Here is a 24,368-nt window from a genome sequence, read left to right as displayed (position 1 = left end):
ATCAAACTGAACCTCACACTGCCCCATCCATGATCCCAAGACCATTATGGTCGGCACGGTGGCTCAGTGGTTAGCAATGCTGCCTCACAGCTCCAGGGACCCGGGTTCAATTCCGGCCTCGGGTGATTGTCTGTGTGGAGTTTGCACTTTCTCCCCGTGTCTGCGTGGGTTTCCTCCTGGTGATCTGGTTTCCTCACACAGTCCAAAGATGTGCAGGTTAGGTGGATTGGCCATGATAAATTGCCCATTAGTATCCAAAGGATTAGGTGGGATGACTGAGTTACGGGCATAGGTTGAAGGCATGGGTTTAAGTGGGGTGCTTTTTCCAAGGGCTGGTGCAGACTCGATGGACTGAATGGCCTCCTTCTGCACTGTAGATTCTATGATTCATAGAACATTGAACAGTACAGCACAGAACAGGCCCTTCGGCCCTCAATGTTGTGCCGAGCCATGATCACCCTACTCAAACCCACGTATCCACCCTATACCCGTAACCCAACAACCCCCCCCTTAACCTTACTTTTATTAGGACACTACGGGCAATTTAGCATGGCCAATCCACCTAACCCGCACATCTTTGGACTGTGGGAGGAAACCGGAGCACCCGGAGGAAACCCACGCACACAGGGGGAGGACGTGCAGACTCCACACAGACAGTGACCCAGCCGGGAATCGAACCTGGGACCCTGGAGCTGTGAAGCATTTATGCTAACCACCATGCCACCCTGCTGCCCCCAATTCATTTCCTGAATTGTGATTGAACTTGTACTTCTTGTATTGCTTCAAATGCGAACCGAACTTAGACAGACAGCACATTGTGAAAAAAATGGATCGTGATCCAGAGACTGACTGGTTCCTATAGCTGAACTGAAACAAACAATGTAAAACGATATAAATTTAATAAAGAGGAAGAATCCTCTTTGAGGGCCTTTTGAAACCAGCCTGTTGAGCTAAAATTAAAGTTATTTTTGACGCCCTTTTAATTTTGTTTATTTTTCAAGTATAGTGCATTTATCATTATCTGTGTATAAAATAGTAAATTTATACAGCATAGAAGGAGACTTTTCAGCCCATCGGGTATGTGGCATTTTATACCCCCAACATGAGCGTCAACAACGCCAGATTCCGAGATAGGGCAGATGCAAAGTAAAACTCACTGACTGAAATTTAGTCTCAAAACAAAACTCACATGAGGTTCCCTACATGCCTGGTGTTCAGATGATCAACTCTGTTATTGAGTAGAGTGCCAGAAAATTTACAAAATGTAAAGCAGCAAGAGACAAATTGTCCCTTTTTTCACTTTGAAGTGGACTTACTGGCCTGCTGGAGTACCCAATGGAAAGGTGGATTCTCCTCACATAATGGAGCCGCCCTTATTCCTGTCCATTGAACTAAATCCTGGGGGGAACAACATCTTCAAATTGGCAGCTGATACTAGTGAAATCTCGTGGAATATCTCAGTGTCACAATTAACCATTCCAGCTCACCACTACCTCACATTGTCTGTGTGCTAGCCGCGGGATTCTATCTTCCCGCTAATTTCCCATTGTAACCACCCCGCAAGACTCCCTGGCGGAACCATACTGCCGGTAGGAATATTGAATTGCAATGACTGGAGAATTCCAGCCTTATTCTTTTATGAAATGAAATGAAATGAAAATCACTTAATGTCACAAGTCGGCTTCAAATGAAGTTACTGTGAAAAGCCCCGAGTCGCCACATTCCGGTTCGGGGAGGCTGGTATGGGAATTGAACCGTGCTGCTGGCCTGCCTGGGTCTGCTTTAAAAGCCAGCGATTTAGCCCTGTGCTAAACCAGCCCCATTTTAAGAGATTATGGGCCACGACGGGTCGGAGAATAGCGGGAGGGCCTTCCCGACATTTTTCCCGCCCTCCCGCTATTCTCCGCCCCCCCCCCGCCCAACTCCCGACACGAATCGCTGCCGCCGTTTTTTTACGGCCGGCAGCGATTCACAGCTGTTCGATGGGCCGAAGTCCCAGCCCTTTACGCTGTTTTTACGAACGGCAAACACACCTGGTCTGGCCGTTCGTAAAAACGGCGGGAACAACTCGCTTTTTATAACCATGGCACCGATTGGCACGGCAGTACCACGGCCATGCCAAGTGTGCCATGGGCCCGCGATCGGTGGGCACCGATCGCGGGCAGCGGGCCCGATGCCCACGCACTATTTGTCCTTCCGCCGCCCCGCAGTATCCATTCGCGGGGCGGCTGAGGGGCATCCCGGCCCGCGCATGCGCGGGTTTCGCGCAAATATGCAATGACGTCATCCGCGCATGCGCGGGTTGGAGTCTTCCAATCCGCGCATGCGCGGCTGACGTCATATGACGCGTCAGCCGGCGCTAACTCCGGCAAGCGGGCTTAACGAAATTCGTTAAGCCCGTGATGCCGGAGCTTACGGCGTCGGGCTACTAGCCCCGACCGGGGACCAGAATCGCGCCCTATGTTACTTTGTATCATGTATTAGTGTCAACTATCCTTTTAGGTAAACATTGTTTGGACTCCAAACAATTATTAATGTTAGATTCCCATGATATTGCAAGACAATGTTAAAGCAAGAGGACGCGATTCGAGTGAAGGTGGTATGTTTCTTGGCGGCCGCGTTGGCGAGATCACGACTCGTACTTTGTATTGAAAATGAACTTCTTCCCATAACTGACTGTCTCACTGCCTGATTAGCCGGACCCATGCCTCAGCATACCGCCGCTAGCGAGGGGGAGCTACTTTTAAATGCTCCCTCATCAGTCAACACTCAAGTATGGCAGCGCACAGACCTGCTTGTCGCTTTGGCGAGGCTGACCAGACCAGGCTTCTCGATGCCATCAATGTGAGATGGGGCACCCAGTTCCCCGAAGCTGGTCAGAGAACCAGCAGCTGGGCCACTATTGCAACCTGGGAGGCATTTGCAGCAGCTGTCAGTTCGGGCAGCATGACCAGGAGGACCACTGCCCAATGATAGAAGGAGACCGACTACCTCAATCGAGCTGCAGAGATAAGTGACCACCTCTTTCCTGGCACAAGTTGCGCCTGCCATCTCTCACATTCCCAAACCGCCCCTACGCTACAAATCACTGGCTGACACCTCACACCCTCCCTACATCCAATCTGCGTGCTTGCTCCTCAGAACCCACTGGCACCCACCAACACAACCCGTTCATGACCAGGTGCCCACACATGCCACCTGCTATTGACCTCTCCCCCCCCCCCGGACCTATCAAGCGTGCCATCACAATGCTCTCTCATTGTCCCCGCAGGTGGAGATAGCCCATAATAAGCGGTAAAGGGCCAAGATGGGGGGCGGAGTACCAGAGATCCGATCTAACCCCCTAGGAGGAATGTGCCCTGGAAATCGCAGGGTTGTCAGAGGAGAGAGAAATCTCTGACGGCGAGGTTGGCCTGTGCCAGAGAGGTGAAGATTCATTGCCCTTTCATCCAGATGATCTGTCTCAAGTGAGTTGTTCATGTCAGACAAAATGGTCCTTCCCTCTTACTAAACACATGTCCATTGTCTCGCAGGACCTCCATCTGATGCTGCCAGACCATCCAGATTCTTTCCCTCCAGCTACCCAAGAGACCACCTTGGAGGAGAGCACCGAGGAGACCACCATCAAGGCGTCACAGCTGCAACCCACAGCTGTAACCCCCACCTTCCACCGGCGCAGCAACATACACCTTGGTGGGCAACATTACTCCAGAAGCTTCTGGGGCACAACCATACAGTTGCTGATGCACATCAAGTGGATTCAGGAACATCAAAAGGAGTCAGCAGTTGGAGGTCTGCTGGATCCCAGGACTCAGCTGGACCCCAGCCAGATGCCGAGCTTCTGGACAAGGTTCTCCCAGAGCTGATGCAGAGGATAGGACACAGCCGTGAGATTGAGGAAGGGATGTCAGTGACATTATAGTGAGTGCATAGCCAACTGGAGGAGTCCCAAAGGCTATGGGTGCAGGAGATGATGTCGACAATGTGTGGCACTGAGGCCAACACTGCTAGGGTGGCGACTGCAGTGGAAAATCTGGAGCACAATGTCCGCGACTTGAGTTGTGGATGTCCAAGGGGTGACTCAGTCTGTGATGACTATGACTGAGAGCCTCGACATCATGTTCCAGTAGTCACTGAGGGACATGTCCCAGACACAGGTGAACATTGCTGGCACACTGCAGAGCGTGACCCAGTCACTGAGCAGCATCACTGAGGGTGTCGAGACCACGGTGCAGACAATGGGCAGCTGCCAGGACTGGCAGTGCCAGGTGACTCAGTGGCCTCTGGAGCTCACTCCAGGTACCTCTATTCCATGGAGTCCCCCAGGATCCTACGGACATCATCAGGGAGGAGGAAGTGCTGGAGGCCAACCCAAACCCTGCGGTTCCAGGCCCTCCAGAGGACATCCGGCAAGGGAATCAAAGGCCGCAGACCACAGAGAAGAGCAGGCTGCCTCCACCTCTGATGTGCAGCCTGGGGCACACCTAGCCGTAGTACTAGACCACGAAAGATCAAGAAGAGTGAGGAGCATTGAATGGACACTGAAGGGGGGGCACTCTCTGTAGCTAGGGGGAATGGAAATGTAAAATGTTCACTATTAAAACATATTGCACCTGATAATTGAGCAGCCTCTGTCAAGTTAATTTTCATAGCAGGCTTGCCTGCACCCCTACCCCTCTGTTTTGTCCACTCCTCCCCCCCCCCTTCCCCCTTGGGCACAGTGGTCCATGATCAAACACCCCCAATGCAGACCTTGTTCAGAGGAAGGGCAGCACAGTAATACTGTGGTTAGCACTGTTGCTTCACAGCTCCAGGGTCCCAGGTTCGATTCCCGGCTTGGATCACTATCTGTGTGGAGTCTGCATGTTCTCCCTGTGTCTGCGTGGGTTTCCTCCGGGTGCTCCGGTTTCCTCCCACAAGTCCCGAAAGACGTGCTGTTAGATAATTTGGACACTCTGAATTCTCCCTCCGTGTACCCGAGTGTGGCGACTCGGGGCTTTTCACAGTAACTTTGTTGCAGTGTTAATGTAAACCTACTTTGACAATAAAGATTATTAAGATAATTAAGATTAAGGATGGGTGTGTTCGCTGTCAACAGAAAGCCAGGAGTCTTTGGCATAAACTCCACCAGGTTGTGGAGGGCACAGCAGACCACCACAAAGCAGGACATCCTCTGGGGGGGTGTACTGCAGTGCACCATCAGAGAGGTCTAGGCATTGGAACCACATTTTCAACAGTCCGATGCACCGCTCAATGACAGGGTGGCAACATGGGTCTCATTATATCAGGTCTCCACCTCAGCAGGGGCAGCATGGTGGCACAGTGGTTAGCACTGCTGCCTCACAGCGCCAAGGACCCGGGTTCAATCCCAGACCCGGATCACTGTCTGTTTGGAGTTTGCACATTCTCCCCGTGTTTGCAGAGGTCTCACCCCCACAACACAAAAGATGTGCAGGGTAGGTGGACTGGCCATGCTAAATTGCCCCTTAATTGGAAAAAAATAATTGGGTACTCTAAATTTATTTTTTAAAATGGTCTCCACCTCGATTTCTGTCCTCCGCACTGGCGTCATCAGCCAGGACCTCAGCAGGTATACCTTGTCCCCCAAGAGTCAACCCCTCATCCTGGGGTAGTCCTCGAAGACACTAGAGATCTCGAAGTACTCCAGGATGTAGCTGTCATGCCTGCTCCCTGGGAAGCGCTCACACACTTACATGATCCTGAGGCAGTAGTCGCACACGAGTTGAACATTGAGGGAGTTGAACAACGTCCTGTTAATGAAGGGCACTCCCTGATGCCCCAGTGCGTGCAAGGCGACATGCATGTCATCAGTTACCCCCTGGACCTGTGGCATCACGACGATGGCAGAGAATCCTGCAGCCCGGGCATCTTAGTGGGCCTGGTCCGGCTCAAAGTTGATAAAGTCTGATGCCTGGACATACAGGGTATCAGTGACTGCCTGGATGCACTTGTGGGCTGTAGCTAGTAATATGCCATGCCATCCGCCCGAGCCCTGGAATGATCCGGTTGTATAAAAGTTCAGGGCTGCAGTGACCTGCACGACCACTGGGGGTGGGTGTCGGAGTCTCCTGCGGCGCATGCTGTCCATCATCTCATCAAAAGAGCAACGAAGCCTGTACACCTTGGGCTGTCGCTGGCCTCCACCTCTGGGTTTCTTGTCGACCTGATGGGCGGCCGGGTCTTCAGGATATTTGTAATTTCATAAGATATAGGAGCAGAATAAGGCCATTTGATCCGATCAATGTTTGATCAGAAACTTTAACCTACGTAGTCAGGCTGTGAACTGGTATAACACTATAGGATGAGCAATTACTACTCTTTCATGTAATATCTCACATCTGAGCTTGCACAAGATGCATTCCTCTCAAAGGCAGATAATAAAGCCTTTTGTCATTATCACTCCCAAGTTCATAAGTTCATAAGATAGAGGAGACGAATTAGGCCATTAGGCCAATCGAGTCTGCTCTGCCATTCGATCATGGCTGATGTCATCCTGGCCTTAACTGTCCTGCCCATTTTCCATAACCCTTCAACCAATTAAAAATCTGTCTAAATCCTCCTTAAATTTACTTACTGTCCCCGCATCCACCGCTCTCTGGGGTAGTGAATTCCACAGAGTCACAGGGCGGAATTCTCCGCTCCCGGGAAAAATCGGGAGGGCCGTCGTGAACTCGACCGAGTTTCACAATGGCCTCGGAGGCCGCTCCTCGCCCCCTATTCTCCCCTCCCGGCGGGGCTAGGAGCGGCGCTCCGTAACTCTCGGCCGCGGGGGGAAATAGTGCGTCCGATTTGGACGCCGGCCCGACGATCGGTGGGCACCGATTGCGGGTCTGTCCCCTCCCGAGCACAGTCGTGTTGCTCTTTCCTTGCTAGGCCACCTGCAAGCCCCAAACGGGCTTCTCACTCCCGTTTCACGACGGCAGCGACCAGGTGTGTTTGCCGCCATCATGAAACGGCCGCGAACGGCAGGCCGCTCGGCCCATGCGGGTCGGAGAATCGCCGTTCACCGTGAAAAACGGCGAGCGCCGATTCTTCCGAGCCGGGGGGGGGGGGGGGGGGGGGAGAGAGAATCGCGGGGGGCGCCAAGGGGGCGTGAAATTTGTCAGGGGGCCCTCCCGCGATTTTCCCTCCCAGTGTGGGGAGCTGAGAATCGCACCCACAATCCTTTGGGAGAAGTAGTTTCTTCTCAACTCTGTTTGAAATTTGCTGCCTCTTGTCCTAAGACTATGAACTCTCATTTTAGAATGCCCCACAACAGGAAGCATGGGGTGCTGCTTCCAACTTGTGTCGGCACTGCTGCCTTCTCCAGCAATGCGAGGGCAGCCACTGCGGGACCAACAACACCAGCCATTTTGGTATCTGTAAGGAGTTGGAAAAGGAGAGAGACCGACAATCAGTTACGGCTTCTATCCCGGGACCCTCAAATCCCCCAAACCACCCGCAACCTTGTCCCGCCTTTTCAGAGTGCCATCCACCGAGCCAGTTCAACTGGAGAACCTTGTTCTGCACACTCACCACCAACCACACCAGGAGCCCCTAAACCCAGACCCCAGATCTCTTCGGGAACATTAGAGAAACAGTGCTCAGGTGCCCTTTATGATCCACACACTTACTCTTTGGTCGCATGAAGATCCTCAGGGCTGAAGCCCTGCTCTTTAGTTTATTTATTGGCTGCTGCCTCTATGGTGATGGAGTTTAATTTGGATAAATATGAGGTGATGCATTTTGGTCGATCAAATCAGGGCAAGACCTACTCAGTTAATGGGAGGGAGTTGGGGAGATTTACAGATCAAAGATATCTAGGAGTACATGTTCATAGCTCTTTGAAGATGGAAGAAGGCATTCAGCATGCTCGGTATTATTGGTCAGAATATTGAATACAGGAGTTGGGATGTCTTGTTGGAGCTGTGCAAGACATTGGTAAGACTACACTGGAATACTGCGTTCAGTTCTGGTCACCCTATTATAGGAAGGATATTGTTAAACTAGAAAGAGTGCAGAAGAGATTTATGAAGATGCTACCAGGACTTGTCTGAGTTATAAGGAGAGGCTGGATAGGCTGGGACTTTTTTCACTGGAGCGTAGGACGCTCAGGGGTGAGCTTTTAGAGGTCTATAAAATAGTGAGGAGCATCGATAAGGTAGATAGTCAACATCTTTTCCCAAAGGTAGAGGAGTCTAGAACTAGAGAGCATAGGTTTAAGGTGAGAGGGGAGAGATGGAAAAGAGACCAGAGGGGACATTTCTTCACACAGAGGGTGGTGAGCATCTGGAACGAGCTGCCAGAGGCAGTGGTAGAGGCGGGTATGATTTTGTCTTTTAAAAAGCAGTTAGACAGTTACATGGGCAGGGTGGGTATAGAGGGATATGGGCCAAATACGGGCAAGTGGGACTAGCTTAGTGATAGAAACTGGGCGGCCTGGACAAGCTGGGCCAAAGGGCCTGTTTCCATGCTGGAAACAGCTATGACTCTATGACTCTATGGTGCTGACACTCCTAGATTTCAGGCATCAAAGTATTAGAAATAGCCTTCAGCTCTGAAACTAGAGGCTACTCATAGTCAAAGGAAGTTAAAGTGACCTTCAAGCATAGAACCAAGAGCAGGGCTCTGTCCTGGAAGTGTTTGGGAGGACAGACAGCTGCAGCTGTGGTTGCCCCTGTTATGGGTCTCCACAATATTTAAAGATGGCTTGAAGGCCTCACAGACACAAAGCCCCTCACCCACCCAGCCCAGGGGCGACCCCTGACCTACAACGTTTGAACCTCCCGACCAAGCCCGATCCCCCTGATGGGTCTCACCCCTGAGCACTGGGCCAGCCGCTCCAGTACTCTTGAGCTGCATGCCGGGAAATGGAAAGAGCTACTCACCTCTTCAGTTCCCCTCAGTAGCCATTGCACCAGCGTCACCTTTTTAAAATATTATGGGCCAGGGTTTAGAGAACCCCAAAGTGTATTATGGAGTTCACCTGACCCACAACTTTTAATAGATTGTGGTTATGGGGAGCACTAGGGCCCACTTTACAAGTGTGGCGCAACAGAGTTAAAGTACTTTTAAATTAAAAGAGTGTTTATTTATGAAACCAGTTAACACTTTATAAACCCACAGTAAACATCTTAACAACTATCAACACCAATCATCCCCACAGATACAATATTCTATAAGTAACCCTTAATCTTTCTCTGCAACATCCATAAGACAAATACCCTCTTCAACACAGACACCAGGTTTAAATTCTCTACTGAGAGCAGTTATCACTTTTAAATTAAAAAGTGATTTCAAGACATTCCTTTCATGCAGAAAGAAATTAGAATTACACCTGATTTTGCTGGATACAGCTCCCTATCTGCAAAACGAAACTAAACACACTGTAGCTGCTTGCTCAAAAACTAAAGTGAAAGACAGAGAACCCAGCTCGACCCACACTCTTGCATCACTGCAGCTATCTGACAAACACCCATTTCGTAAAGGTACACCAACTACATCTATTTTATAAACACCCATTTCTTAAAGGTACACCAACTACAGCTATTTTATAAACACCCATTTCTTAAAGATACTCTCACATGACAAAAAGGAGTACTAAATGACCCCAGCATGACTTACCGTTGAGTCAATTAATTCTCGGGAGGCTGCTGCATTCTTTTTTTTAAATAATCTTTATTGTCACAAGTAGGCTTACATTAACACTGCAATGAAGTTAATGTGAAAAGCCCCTAGTCGCCACATTCCAGCACCTGTTCAGGTACATAGAGGGAGAATTCAGAATGTCCAATTCACTTGACAGCACGTCTTTCAGGACTTGTGGGAAGAAACCGGAGCACCCGGAGAAAACCCATTCAGACACAGGGAGAACATGCAGACGCCACACAGACAGTGACAAAACCAGGAATCGAGCCTGAGATCCTGGAGCTGTGAAACACCAGTGCTAACTACTGTGCTACTGTGCCGCCATTCAACTTCAATTTCGCTAATGCGATTGAAATGAATGCAAATGAGGGTTAATGATATGCTCACCATTTTTGGGCCGAGGTTTGGAACTCGCCATCAGGAACGCGCCAGTTAAATTGCAAACTGATTACGCCTGGTATGAATCTCGATTTTGGCCTTTCCCGCTATTTATCTGGCGCACCCAGATCCGGCCAGGCGCAACGCGGTGGGTAAATCGTACCCATTATCCTCCTAATGGTTAGAACTTTTTAAATAGAATTATGAAAGTGTACAGGGGAGAAGTGTTCTGTATCATAATTACTTCCCAGTAGAATATGGTTCCTCTTTAACAGTTGACATCTTAGTGTGGCTGTGAGAGAGACCACGTCAAGTCAACAGAATCAGAAATGACTGAGCCTGTCACTGATATTAACTGATTAACAAATTAGACTTCCATCTGAACTGAACTGTAAGGTCTCCAGTGGAATTGTTGCTGGGAATGACCTCCCTGCGATCTCTCATCAATTATGCAGCTGGGACATAGAAAATAAATACTTTCTATAAAATATACTCTTTCTTTACGCATATTAGTGCTGGTCATTGATTTCATCATAAGGAAAATAACCAAATAGATAAAGCAGCAGAAAACAATCATGTATCAAGTAAGATGATGAGTTGATAGTATGATTCGTTCTAACTACATTAAAATGTATTATTTTAAAACAATCATATCCCATAGCTCCCATGATGGCTCATTGAGGTATATCAGTGTGAGCAAGCGGTCCCAAGTTCAATTCCTGCACTATACTGGGTTGCTGATCTCAACGAGCCAACATTATTAGGCCTTAGTCTTTCTCTTGTTCCCACTCAATAGGTATAAACAAACCTAGTTTATCAAAGACTCTATTTCTTTTTTTTTAGAAAATATTTTATTGAGGCATTTATAATTTTAACAATTTTACACATCAAATTTTCAACCAAAAAGAAAAACACAAGATAACCAACAAACCCCACACCCCCCCGAGCACAAATCCCCAGCCTACATGACTTACATAAACAGTGCCACCTTCCCCAACCACCCCTCTGTTAATTCTCCTGCCCTTACTAATCTCTCATGCCTGCCCCCCCTCCCCGCCCCCGCTGACAGCTTAATTCTTCTTGAAGAAGTCAATGAACGGCTGCTTCCTCCGAGCAAACCCCTGCAATGACCCTCTCAAGGCAAATTTCTCTAGTCTGAGAAACTCCGCCATGTCGCTAACCCACACCCCCACTTCAGGGGCTCTGAGTCCCTCCAATCTAGTAAGATCCGGGAGGCAAAGGCCAGGACATCAGCCTCTCTCACCGCCTGGGCTCATGGGTCTTCCAACACTCCAAAGATTGACACCTGTGGACTTGGCACCACCCTCATTTGTAAGACCTCTGACATGATGTCAGCAAATCCCTGCCAGAAACCCCTCAGCCTCGGACATGCCCAAAACATATGGACATGGTTAGCAGGACCCCCTCCCCCCCCCACACACAGTGCCCACACCTATCCTCCACAAAGAACCTTCTCATCCGGACCACAGTCATATGTGCCCTGTGGATCACCATAAACTGTATCAGGCTGAGCCTGGCACACAACAAGGATGCATTAACTCTCCTCAGGGCCTCTTCCCAAAACACGCCCTCCTGCTCCCCACCCAGCTCTTCTTCCCACTTTCTCTTCACCTCCCCTATCGGGGACCCCTCCCATTCCATCAGCTCCTTATAGATCTCTGAGACCTTCCCTTCTCCCACTTCTGTTCTCGACACCACCTTATCCCGCTGGGGGGACAGGTGCGGGAAGGTCGAAACCTGTCTCTGCATAAAATCCCTCACCTGCAGATACCAAAACCCATTCCCCCTGGCAACTCAAACTCCTCCTCCAGCTCCTCCAAGCTCGGAAAACTCTCATCAATAAATAGATCTCCAAATCTCTTGATCCCCGCCCGCTGCCATCTCCGAAACCCCTCGTCCAGGCCCGGCCCGCCCCCCCCCTCCCCCCCCCCCCCGCCCCCCCGCCCCTCCCGGAGTGAACCGGTGGTTATCACATATCGGTGCCCAGACCAATCCCCCCCTCTAACCCCATATGCTGCCTCCACTGTCCCCAAGCCCTCAGGGCTGCCACCACTACAGGGCTTGTAGAGTACCGAGTCGGCGAGAACAGCAGAGGTGCCGTTAACAGTGCCCCCAAAAGTCTCTATTTCTTATACATATGTTTTCTATGAAAGTCCTCTCATTAAAAAAACGTACTTAAGTCTTGGGCAGAATTCTCCACTCCCTGGAAAAATCGGGAGGCTGGAGGCCGCTCCTCGGCCCTATTCTCCCCTCCCGGCGGGTCTAGGAGCAGCGCTCCGTAACTCTCGGCCGCCGGGCGGCGCGACGAGAGTGACGTGACGGCGGCGCCTATGCGACATCAGCCGCGCATGCGTAGGTTGGCCGGCTCCAACCCGCGCATGCGCGGCTGACGTCACGACGGCTGACAGCTCGAACCCGCGTATGCGTGGTGGCCGTCTTTCCCCTCAGCCACCCTGCAAGACGTGGCGGCTTGATCTTGCGGGGCGGCAGAGGGGAAATAGTGCGTCCGATTGAGACTCCGGCCCGACGATCGGTGGGCACCGATTGCGGGCCTGTCCCCTCCCGAGCACAGTCGTGGTGCTCATTCCCCACCAGGCCCCCTACAAGCCCCAAAACGGGCATCTCATGGCGATTTCACGACGGCAGTGACCAGGTGTGGTTGCCGCCGTCGTGAAACGGTCGCGAATGGCAGGCCGCTCGGCCCATCCGGATCGAAGAATCGGCATTCGCCGTGAAAAACGGCGTCCGGCGATTCTTCCGAGCGGGGAGTGGGAGAATCGCGGGGGGCGCCAGGGGGTCGTGAAATTAGTGGGGGGCCCTCCCCGGCGTGGGGAGCTGAGAATCGCGCCCCTTATCTTTTTGTCATTTTTAGTGGGAGGAATGATGCTGGATTCTCACACACACACTCTTACCTCTCTTTCAGACACAGACTCATATACACACACACTCTCTCATTCACATCTCTCTCTCACACACACACTTCTCTTACTCTCATCTTTCTTAGACACACGTTTGATTTCACCTCTCACGCACACTCTCACTCTCATCTCTCACACACATTCACTCTCACCTCTCTCACACATTTTCTCACTCTCATTTCACACACACACTCACCTCTCCCTCAGGTACACAGACTCAGACACATGCACACTCTCACTCACTCTCATTTCTCTCACACACACACACTTTAACCTCTCTCCCAGACACAAACACACTCTCTCACTCTCATCTCTCTCCCACACACACTCTCTCACTCTCATCTCTCTCCCACACACACTCTCTCACTCTAATCTCTCTTTCACGCACCCACTCACTCTCATCTCTCACACAGACACACACGTACTCACATCTATCTCTCTCTCACACACACACACTTTAACCTCTCTCCCAGACACACACACTCTCTCACTCTAATCTCACTCACACACACCCACTCACTCTCATCTCTCTCCACACACACTCTCTCACTCTAATCTCACTCACACGCACCCACTCACTCTCATCTCTCTCCACACACACTCTCTCACTCTAATCTCACTCACACGCACCCACTCACTCTCATCTCTCTCCACACACACATTCTCACTTCTCTCTCAGACACACACACATTCTCACTCTCAACTATCTCTCACACACACATTCACACCTCTGACTCAAGACACAGACACATTCTCACCCTCATCTCTCTCACACATACACATTAGGTGAGACCTTCTGGCCCTGTTTGCCGTGAGTGCAAATCCCATTGCAGCTACCAACTCCCATGAGAGAACCACAACAGGATTTGTGATAGCAAGACCTTACTTTGAAATCTTCTTTGTCCCCCACTGGCACAATAATCGGTTTAAGGAGTGAACCTGATGACCATGACTTTGAATTCATTTTAATATTCATAAACAGCTTAACGCTGTTGCTTCCAGGGTCATCAGGTGATCCCCCCGCCGGCATGGCGTATTGCCAAAACTAATCCTTCCAGATTGAACTTCATCTGTCACAAGTCTACCCATTCCAACATCGTGCCTGTGGAATATTAAGGTTCAACACTATCCTCCTCGTGTTCACGATGCTTTCATGCTTTGTATCATCCTCAAATTTTGAGATTGTGCCCTCTACACTAAGATCTAGGTCATTAATATATATATTTGGGCAGCATGGTGGCATAGTGTTTAGCACAATTGCTTCAAAGCTACAGGGTCCCAGGCTCGATTCATGGCTTGTGTCACTGTCTGTGCGGAGTCTGCACATCCTCCCCGTGTGTGCGTGGGTTTCCTCTGGGTGCTCCAGTTTCCTCCCACAGTCCAAAGATGTGCAGGTTAGGTGGATTGGCCATGATAAATTGCCCTTAGTGACCAAAATTGCCCTTAGTGTTGGGTGGGGTTACTGGGTTATGGGGATAGGGTGTGGGTGTGGGCTTGGGTAGGGTGCTCGTTCCAAGAGCCGGTGCAGACTCGATGGGCCAAATGGTCTCCTTCTGCACTGTAAATTCTATAAAAAATATGTCAGGAAAAGCAAGGGTCCCAACAGCAACCGCTGGGTAACTCCACTACAAACCTTCCCTCAGCCTAAAAAACATTGATTAACCACTACTCTCTGTTTCTTGTTACTCAGCCAATGTTGCATCCTAGTTGCTACTCCCCCTTTTATTCCATGAGCTATAATTCTGCTCACAAGTCTATTGTGCAGCTCTGTATCGAGCCTTTTGGAAGTCCATGTACACCACATCAATACATTGCCCTCATCAACAATCACATCGAAAGATTATGGCCGGAATTCTTCAGCTCTTTGCCGGTGGCGGGATTCTCTACTCCTGCCGGCAGCACACCCCCGGTAAGAGGTTCCCCAATGACGTAGGGCGACTTCAATGGACATTCTCATTGTCAGCGGCGGGAGCAGAGAATCCCGCCACCAACAAGTGGCATGCCGCCCCCCACTGCCGGGAAACACATGGCTTGGAGGCCGGATATTCCCGCCACCTTTATTGCTTCATCAGTAGGAATTCATCCATTTTCCTGCTCCAGCCTCCTTCTGGCTCCTTTCTGCATGAGTAGTAGTCGTGTGAAAATGAAGATAGTTTTATGTTCCAGACCCAAAGCCACACAGTTCCAACAACTGATCTGACTCTTGTGGGGGAGGTGGGTGAAGGGAGGATTGAAGGGGGTGGAGGGAGGGTTGAAGGGGTGGGTGGAGGAAGTGCCGAAGGGGGAAGAGGATGGAGGGGGGGATGGGGTTGCCTGGATGGATGTTTCCTTGTTGGGTGGAGGGATGGGACGTTGGTGTCTACTCATGCTTCCCAGTGTAGGTCGATGACCTTCTACCGACACTGGAGGCCAGTCCTCCTGGTCACACTGCCCGAGCTCCCGGCTACCGCCAACTCGTTCCAGGCAGCACTGGCTGCCTTGTGATTTGTGGCTCACCCTCCGGGACCCTCAGGGGAACAGGACATCCCTGCTGGAGATCCAGGAGCCTCCTAAGGAATCTTGGGGCCCGACTCCTGGGTGACATTATTACGATCTGGCTGGGGTTGGCTGAGCAATTGCTGCTTACGTGCTGCTCAACCTGGGGTGGCACAGTGGTTAGCACTGCTGCCTCACGGCCCTGAGGACCCGGTTCGAATTCCGGCCCTGGGTCACTATCCATGTGGAATTTGCACATTCTCCCGTATCTGCGTGGATTTCGCCTCCACAACCCAAAGATGTGCAGGTTAGGTGGATTGGCCACGCTAAATTGCCCGTTAATTGGAAAACAAATAATTGGGTACTCTAAATTTAAAACAAAAACTGCTGCTCAACCTAGTGAGCCGGGGGCTGGTGAGCGCGGTCCCGGCGAATCAGCTGCCAAGCCGGCATTCAGAGTGGAAAGTGTTGAATAGCATGGCCGGCCTCGCTGGGCCGAGTGCTGGGAAGCACGCGGCTATTCCCGCTCACTACAGCACTTAGAGATCGTTCCGGAGAATCGCGCCCAATGTTTAAATTTGATTACGAAGAAGTGGCGAGATTTCTTATCAATATCGATCTTGTTCATGGGCAAATTATCAAAGTTCGAGAATATCAGAAATTGCAAGTGTATTTATTATCTCTGCTTCTGAACTACCTTGTGCCCTGCAATATAAACTGCAATAATCCTTTACTATTTATGCAAATATTCAATCTTTGTATAAACAGAACTGAGCACTTCAGATAATAAATGGACACCTCGCATTGCACCGCCTAATGCATTATCTTTATAGACAGATCAGAAAAATGAATGAAGCAGCATGACTCAGTAGTTACAGGCTTATCGTAGGGCAAATATTTACCACAATGTGTAGCAGTGGTATTTTCAAGGACATCAATCAGGAAATAAGCAACAAAAGGGCTTTCTTCTCAGATAGTGACTATTCCAGCCCTTTGCAACAATTAGATAATTGCACCAACTGAACATTGAACTTTGTACTTTTTAATCTGAGCATTTACATTCAGATGCTTGGTTTTCCACATCAATCAACGTGTGGTTTCTTTTCTTTTTCTATGTGTCTTTAGAATCTCAAAACATTTCAATTGCTGCAGCGTGAACCAGTTTATACTAGTAGTAGAATGTTGCCTACACCGTGCATATTCCATAATAGGAGTGAGGATTGTTTATGTGGCTTTAATTCTTGAAGCAAACAAAGTGACCAAATGGACAGGAAGCGCCGATCCACTGGGCGCGTTGCACTCTCCCTTGAGCGCGGTGTGACCAGTGAATGCCGGGTAAGTCCTCTCGCGAGCTCCCTGGTAGTCATCACACCTTGCGGGATCCACCCAAGTCCTGTGAGACGTTGGAGTCAGAATCCCGCCTACAAGGGGCGGGACCAATCAGCACGTGCAAAAGCCGGTTTTAAACCAACTTCAATGAACTTACCTAGCATCTACCAGCCTCCCTCGATTCTCTGGCCTCCCCACGGAGGTTGCAGCTGGGCACCATTTAGCACTGGTTCACACAAAAGGTGGAAGGGGGGGTTTGAATAGTGGGGATGTGCAGGGAAGGTTAGTAGGGGCCCCTTGGAGTTTGGGGGAAGTGACAAGTGGCGGTCCTGAAACGGGGGGGGTGGGGTGCTGTGAGGGGGTTTGGGGGGGCAGAAGTGAGGGGACCCCCAGGGATCCCGTAGCGGGGTGTCCACACTTTGGGGGGGGGGTGTATGGAGTAATGCCCATGGGTGTGGGTGGTGAGATTGCCCATGGGTGGAGGTGTGGGGGACCCACAAGCTCACTGAGAGATCGGAGCACCCTTTCAAAATGGCGGCCCAAACTCTGAGTTCAGCTCCCCAATGCTGAGAAAAATTCTAAGGGTGCAATCTTTTTGAGACGCTGTGCCAGAAAACCATCTCGTCGTGGCGCAGTGTGGCCGGTGAAAGCAGGGAGACCCCACTCTTGGGATCTACCCGCTCACAACACCTCGCGAGATTCAACACAATCTCGTGAGATGCTGCAAGGGGAATCTCGCCACAATGGGAGCGATCAGTTTTTGGCAAATCTGCATGTTAGAGCGAGGCAGTAAACTTCACTCTAATGCGCAAATTCCCAAGGTTCCTGAGGCTTTGGGATTCAATCCCTCCGCCTCGGAGACCTCGGGCGAGTGCCGTTTGGGACTGGTCCCCAAAAACGGGGACCAAATTGAACAGCACTCATGGGGGCCTCTAAGAGAATCGCAGGTCCCCAGTTGCATGCCCTTTGGGCAGGGTGGTGCCCTAGCATTGCTGGTGCCACCAGGGTACCCTGACTGTGCCAACCTGCCAGTGCCACCTTGGTGCCAGCCTGACACGGGCATGGTGCCCGGGTGGCTCTGCTAGCTGGCAGGGTCACTGCCAGGGTGCCAGGTTGGCGGTGCCAAGCTGTCATTTTTGGGCTCACATGATCGGGCTGGAGTTGCCTGCCATGGGTGTTGGTAGGGGGTGCATTGAGGGCCGAACCCTCCTATGTTGCATTCAGCCTGGGAGGTCGGGGATTTTTTGGGGGTACCTCGCTGTTTGGGACACCATTTAAAAATGGAGTCCCGATCTCACGCTACCATGAGGAGTCCCGGCAAGTTGAGCTCCCCATTGTAAAAAATGGGGCTACGTGCGGCCTCGGCCATGCGTTCCCCATTTAGGCCCATTATTCAAAGTGAGTCACGTTGAATAGCCATGTGTTTCTCGGCCCTGTAAGGCCGGGAAACACACGGCTAAACATGCTTGCTCGGGAACTTTGTTCCCTTTTGGGAAGATTGCGCCCCAAGTGTGGGATAAACTGGTGCGAAACTCCCCAGGGCCCAAAAACGTGACTAAGTGTCATTAATAGCGGTGCGGACCGGTGAGAAACTTCCTGAAAAACCTGCCACAATGAACTTAGAAATATTTTTGGAGAATCGCGCCTAGAGTGTGCTATGACTTATGGTGGATCAATGCACATATTTGAGAAAGTCATGGATTCAAACTCCTCTTATTTATCTCAGCTGGAACTTCCCTACAACACTAAGAGAGTACTGGATTGTTGGAAGTGTTATCTTGTAAATGGGATGTTAACCCAAGGCCCCATTGCTCAGGTGGATGCAAAAGGTTCTACTCACAATTTGAAGAATATCATGACATTTTTCTGATGTGAATATCAACATTCCTCCATTAATTAACACCACTAAACAGGGATCACTTGATGATTCATTAATTTATCCACATTTAGGACCTAGCTGTGTAAAAGAATAACTAGTTCGCCTCTATATCAAAAGTGATACCATTTTATAAACAAACCATTAATTACAAAATACTTTGGGATGTCCTCAGGGCATGATAACATGCTATATAAATGCAATTCTTTATTTTTATGGGGGAGTCTTATTGTCACTGGACCAGTAATGGGAGACCCAGGGCAAGATCTTTGGACAAGGGTTCGAATCCCACCATGGCAAATTAATTCCAAAAAAAATCTGGAATTAAAAATCTAATGATGACCATGAAACCATTGTTGTAAAAATCCGTCTGGTTCACTAATGTCCTTTAGGGAAGGAAATCTGCCATCCTTACCTGGTCCGGCCTACAGGTGACTCCAGACCCACAGCAATGTGGGTGACTCTCAAATGCCCTCTGAAATGGGACAGGCAATACATGTTGGCCCATCCAGCGATGCCTACGTCCTGTAAAAATGATTTTTTATGTCATACGTTTCACTTATGATCGTTTTCCGTAGTAAACCAGCAGCCTGTCGGGTGGATTGGCAGGCTAGGTGGATTGGCCATGCAAAATTTCCCCATAGTGTCCAAAAGGTTAGGTTGGGTTACGGGGATAGGGGATAGGATAAGAGGCATGGGCTTAAGTAGGGTGGTCTTTTCAAAGGCTGGTGCAGACTCGATGGACTGAATGGCCTTCATCTGCACTGTAAATTCTATGAGCGTGGCGTTGTGGAACTTGGCATTCTTTCTGAACCATTCTGCGCATAACTTGTTGATTGGAATTCATAGATCGGAATTTAAGGCTCTTCTTCCGAATAATTGAGACTTGGATCCAAACTTTAACCTAGCGAATGGGCAGCATTGCACCATTAGAGCTCCCTGTGCAGTCTTGTTTCTTAAAGAGTGTTTAAATTGTTGCTTTGGGTTACAAAACTGGAATTTGCAAAAAATACAACTCTTTCCTTCATCCAGTGGGGTAAGATTTGCATAAAAGTAGAATACTGTGAATGTTGGATGTCTGAAATAGGAACAAAAAATGCTGGAAATATTCAGCTGGGTGATCAGCATGTGTGGAGATTAGAAACAAAGTTCAAAGTTAATCACCTTTCATCAGAATGCTTTGTGCTGATGTCTTTGTAGTCTTATCTCTCTCCCAAGATGCTACTTGCCCTGCTGAGTATAGTGATTATGTATGATCTAAGGTGAGTAAAGGGTTAACAAGATGATGTTCATGTATATCAACACCAGATGGCATCACTGAGTAGTCTTATAAAATGCTGTGTCTCTAAGCATTCTGGGAGAAGCTGTTGGAGAAGATGATGAAGGAGGATAGCGTGAGGTTGAGTTAGAGTGTAGGTTGTTGTAGTAATCCACGGGAGGCAGGAGTTCCATCACCACACCAATATTTATTTACAATAATGATATTACAGGAGCAGCTACAAACAGTGCTGCTAGCAGTCCAGTCAACTTAAGACTGGCTCACAAAGCCTACACAGGTGCTTATATGGGCCCCCTCAATGAGCTATCATTGAGGGAGCTCATACTCCAATTGGCCAACCAATAAAGCCAATTGGAGTTCATTACAGTTGTATTAGAGAGAGATAATTAATTACTGTAACATAGATTCAATACTATTATTTGTTCGCTGTTACTCAGTAGAATGTGGGAACCATTTCAAGTAGTGTAAAATAAACTAGCTTTGATTTAAACGTATAGCTTTATGTTCTTTGTAAACACTACAACTTTGGCTATCTTGGAGAACAATACAAGGAATATAACATGATACCAGTAGTGAAAATTCATAACACTGAGTAGTTCCGTATTTTCTGTTTTTATTTAATATTTGAACAGTTTGTTCAGTTGCAATCCTGCATATAATATAATCTTGTGTTGTATTAGAAGTTTGGTAAAAGGTATCCATTGGGTGCCTTGGTATTCTTTTTCTGTTGAATTGCAGCAAGAAGTTGTCAATCTCAGCAATGCCCAATGATCAGCCCACTTTTATATGTAAGGTGGAATGTTACAACCCAGCCACTAGCGGGATCAGACGATCCCGCTGAAGTCAGTGGGCATTTGAATGGCTCACCGCATTTTACCACCTTGTTCCTGCCACGACCAGGCCTTAAAATTCCACCCTCAGAGTCAGCAGTTGCTTAACGGTGTCTCTGAACAGTACAAGACATTGTGATTGTATTTTGTTATGAAGCACATGAGAATATAAGCACATAATAGTGACCAATTATGCGATGTGTTAAAAATATTTTTTTTCGGTATTCATGTTTCTGTTATTTGTCAGAAAACAGCTGATTGCAGAACTTGATCAAGATGAAAAGGATCAACCGAACGCCACCCACCTCACACAGGAATACCAGCAGCTCTCCGAAGAGAACCACTCTCTCACTTCCTACCATTTACAGTGTCGAGAACATCTAGAGAAACTTCAGGTGCTACTGCAGCAGCAACAGGGATCTTCCTGACTCTAGGCAGGCGGTGCTTTATTTCTCACAAGCAAAATGCTGGAATAACTACAGAATCTTCTTTGCAGATTCGCAGAATCAACTGGAAGAGTTTGCAATAAGGAGAACAGAAGCCATTTTGATAGTTCAGTGATATACTGGAAGTTTATTTGCAGCTGTAGCTTTTCCAGATGAGCTTTTCTTTTTATTTGTATACAGTATGTAGCAACATTTCAATTTGCTGGCATCAAAGAATACAACATGAAAGGGGTTAAGAACCCCAGACGTTGTAAACATGCAAATATTAAATGTATTAATGTTCTTGATTTGAACAAATTGAAAACATGAAAAATATTTTTTAAACAAAACATTTGTATAATGGTTAAATAAATGCTGATAAAGTATCCTATGTATCATAACAGAATATTCTGTATACTTAGTTCTTTAAAATTCAAACTTAATTAAAAAATTTAAAACATGCAGCTTATTTTAAAATCTACAGTGCATGCATTGAACAAAAACGTGAAAGGTGTTTGCTCGAGATTTCAAAAACAATTTTTCAACCCATGAAGGTTTTCTGAGATATATCCCTTAATGTCTTTAGTCCTTTGCAAATTGAAAACTGCAATTAAAATGGGTTAAGCATACAGGACTTTTATATACTATAAGTTTCAGTATTTACTCTTTCAGTCAACTAAGGATACACAAGTGCAAATGGACAATTTATTGAAGTTATAATCTTGTATAATTTTTATACATACATAGTTGAACAGTTTTTATGTTTTAATTCTTTGAGGATACTTGTAGCAATTCTCTACCATGTTTCATAAAGTGTAATCACAATTAGCATTTTATCTATAGAAATAATGAAAACTGGAACAGTTTCATTATTTTCCACTGCTAACAAAATATTCTTTCAATGTATGGAACTTCTCTTTTTCAATTGTTATGAGATGGAAAAGATGTATTGTGAAACCTGCATAGGAAGTTAAGTATTCAAATAATTTAATATGAGATTCAAAATTGGTCTCCAGTGTATCATTTGAAATAGTTGTACAGTTAAGTATAATTTCAATAAAACTTGGGTGACATGACTTTTATGGATAATTTATATTTTTATATATATATATATATCAGAAGCCTAGATTTTCCAATTGGTTTCATCCAATAAGCGTTTGTAAATTGGGCCGATCCAACTGGAATTAAGAACAAGATCAGTGACATTGAATCTTTGTGCCTTTAGTACCGTGTCCAATTTCCTGCCATAGAATCACTGCAGTGCAGAAGGAGGCCATTCAGCCCATCGTGTCTGCACCGACCCTCTGAAAGAGTGCCCTACCTAGGCCCAGTACCCATCCTATCCCTGTAACCCAGTAACCCAACCTAACCTTTTGGACACTAAGGGCGCCATTCTCCGGAGAAATTGCTGTAGCGAGCGTGAATTGCCACGTTTCCCGGTACTCGGCCTGACAAGGCCGGCGACACTATTCAACATTAATTGGTCCACTTATTGAGGCCTCACGGGCTTCCCTCCCCGAATGCCGGCTCACCAGTTGATTCACCGGGACTGTGCTCGCCAGCCCCGGCTAACAACACCAAGCAGCACTTAGGCTGCACTTGCTCAGCCAACCCCAGCCAGCTCGCAACAATGGTGCCGAGGAGACCAGCCCAAGATTCGGGGATGCTGACCTGGGGAAGCTTCTGGACACGGTGGAGGCCAGGAGGGATGTCTGTTTCCCTGAGGGTGAGCCACAAGGCAGTGAGTGCAACCTGGGATGAGGTGGTGGCAGCAGTCAGCTCGGGCAGTGTGACCAGGAGGACTGGCCTCCAGTGTCGGAAGAAGGTTAATGACCTACACTGGTAAGCAGTTAGTAGACACCAACATCCCACCCCCAACCCCCCAAGGGAGCATTCCCCCATGTGAACCCCAACTCTCCTACCATCCCCCCTCCCCCTTCAGCACTCCCTCCACCTATTCCGCCAACCCTCCCCGTACCCCAACCCTCTCTTCACTCCACCCCCCCCCCCCCCCCCCCCCCCGAACAACTGTGAACCACGCGTGTGGCTAATGATACCCTCTCTGTGTCCCCTCAGGAAAAGCTCTCCCATAATTGTCGGGAGAGGACCCCGACCCCCAGTGGGATGCCGGACTTTAGAATCCTCACCTCCTTCGAGGAACGGGCCCTGTATGTGACTGTTGTGGTCAAGGACAGGGCAGTCACCCACGCGGAGGCTGGCGGACGCTTCAGAGGTGAGGAACCACCAGGCCCCACCGGAGGACCTGTCAAACGTGAGTAGTGATTGTCTTATCGACTGGCCCAACCCTCCCACTGACCACATGTCCATTCTCCCGCAGGTAACCGAGTGGGCCCCTCTCCGGATTCCGGAGAACACCTCGGGGGAGAGCTCCGAGGATGCAACTGTTATAGTCGCGGTGTGGCTGTCATCCCCACCCTCCACCAGTGCAGATACAGACACCTCGGTGGGATATGTTAGTGGTCAGGCTTCTGGGGCACAATCTGGTGAGCACCACACTGCTGATGATGTAGATCAGGTGGAGGCAGGAGCACCCCCGGCAAAACAGCAGTCGGTGGTCTGCTGAATCCCAGGACCCAGCTGGATCGCAGCCTGATGCTGCGCCACTGGAGCAAGGTTACCCGGAGCTGATGGAGACGATTGGGAGTTGCCAGGACATTCAGAGGGAGATGTAAGTGTCACTCTGGCTGATCCATAGTCGATTGGCGAAGTCCCAGAGGCTATGGGCACAGGAAATGTTGCTGGCAATGAGTGGCACCAAGGCCAACACTGCTAGGGTGGCGACTGCAGTGGATAGCCTGCTGCACGATGTAGGCACCATGACTGATGGTGTCCAAGGCGTTGCGCTGTCGGTGATGGCCATGGCTGAGGGTCTCGGCAGTATCTCTGCCCCATGGGGTATGTCATCCAGTACCAGGCTGACCTTGATGGGTTTCTGTGGGACATGTCCCGCTCTCAGATGGGAATGGCAAAGGCACTGAGGAGCCGGTCCCAGTCCCAGGTGGGCATGGCGGAGGCACAGCAGAACATGGACGGTCACTGGGGGAATGTGTCCCAGCCACAGGAGCATCGCCGAGGCCATTGACACGATGGTGGGGACCATGAGGAACCGCCAGGGGTGGCAGAGACAGATGATGCAGGGCAGCCGGGGCCCAAACCAGCTGCCCCTCC

General features: G+C 49.1%; 1 protein-coding gene across 5 annotated transcripts in view; it reads left to right on the top strand.

Moving 5' to 3' along the window:
• The window catches only part of map3k7cl (map3k7 C-terminal like), a 167,663-nt gene extending 145,408 nt beyond the window's left edge, over positions 1–22,255 (top strand). For all 5 annotated transcript variants that reach the window (XM_038802366.1, XM_038802368.1, XM_038802365.1 and 2 more), the window contains one exon: positions 21,002–22,255. In XM_038802366.1, coding sequence (XP_038658294.1) covers positions 21,002–21,182 — 181 coding nt within the window. In that variant the 3' untranslated portion in view covers positions 21,183–22,255. The remainder of the gene's footprint in view (positions 1–21,001) is intronic.
• Positions 22,256–24,368: the final 2,113 nt, after the last annotated feature.

Source organism: Scyliorhinus canicula, chromosome 7 (genome assembly GCF_902713615.1).
Source record: "Scyliorhinus canicula chromosome 7, sScyCan1.1, whole genome shotgun sequence".
In the NCBI taxonomy this organism is placed as follows: domain Eukaryota; kingdom Metazoa; phylum Chordata; class Chondrichthyes; order Carcharhiniformes; family Scyliorhinidae; genus Scyliorhinus; species Scyliorhinus canicula.
The sequence above is the reverse complement of the archived record's forward strand: the minus strand, read 5'-3'. Positions and strand labels throughout refer to the sequence as shown.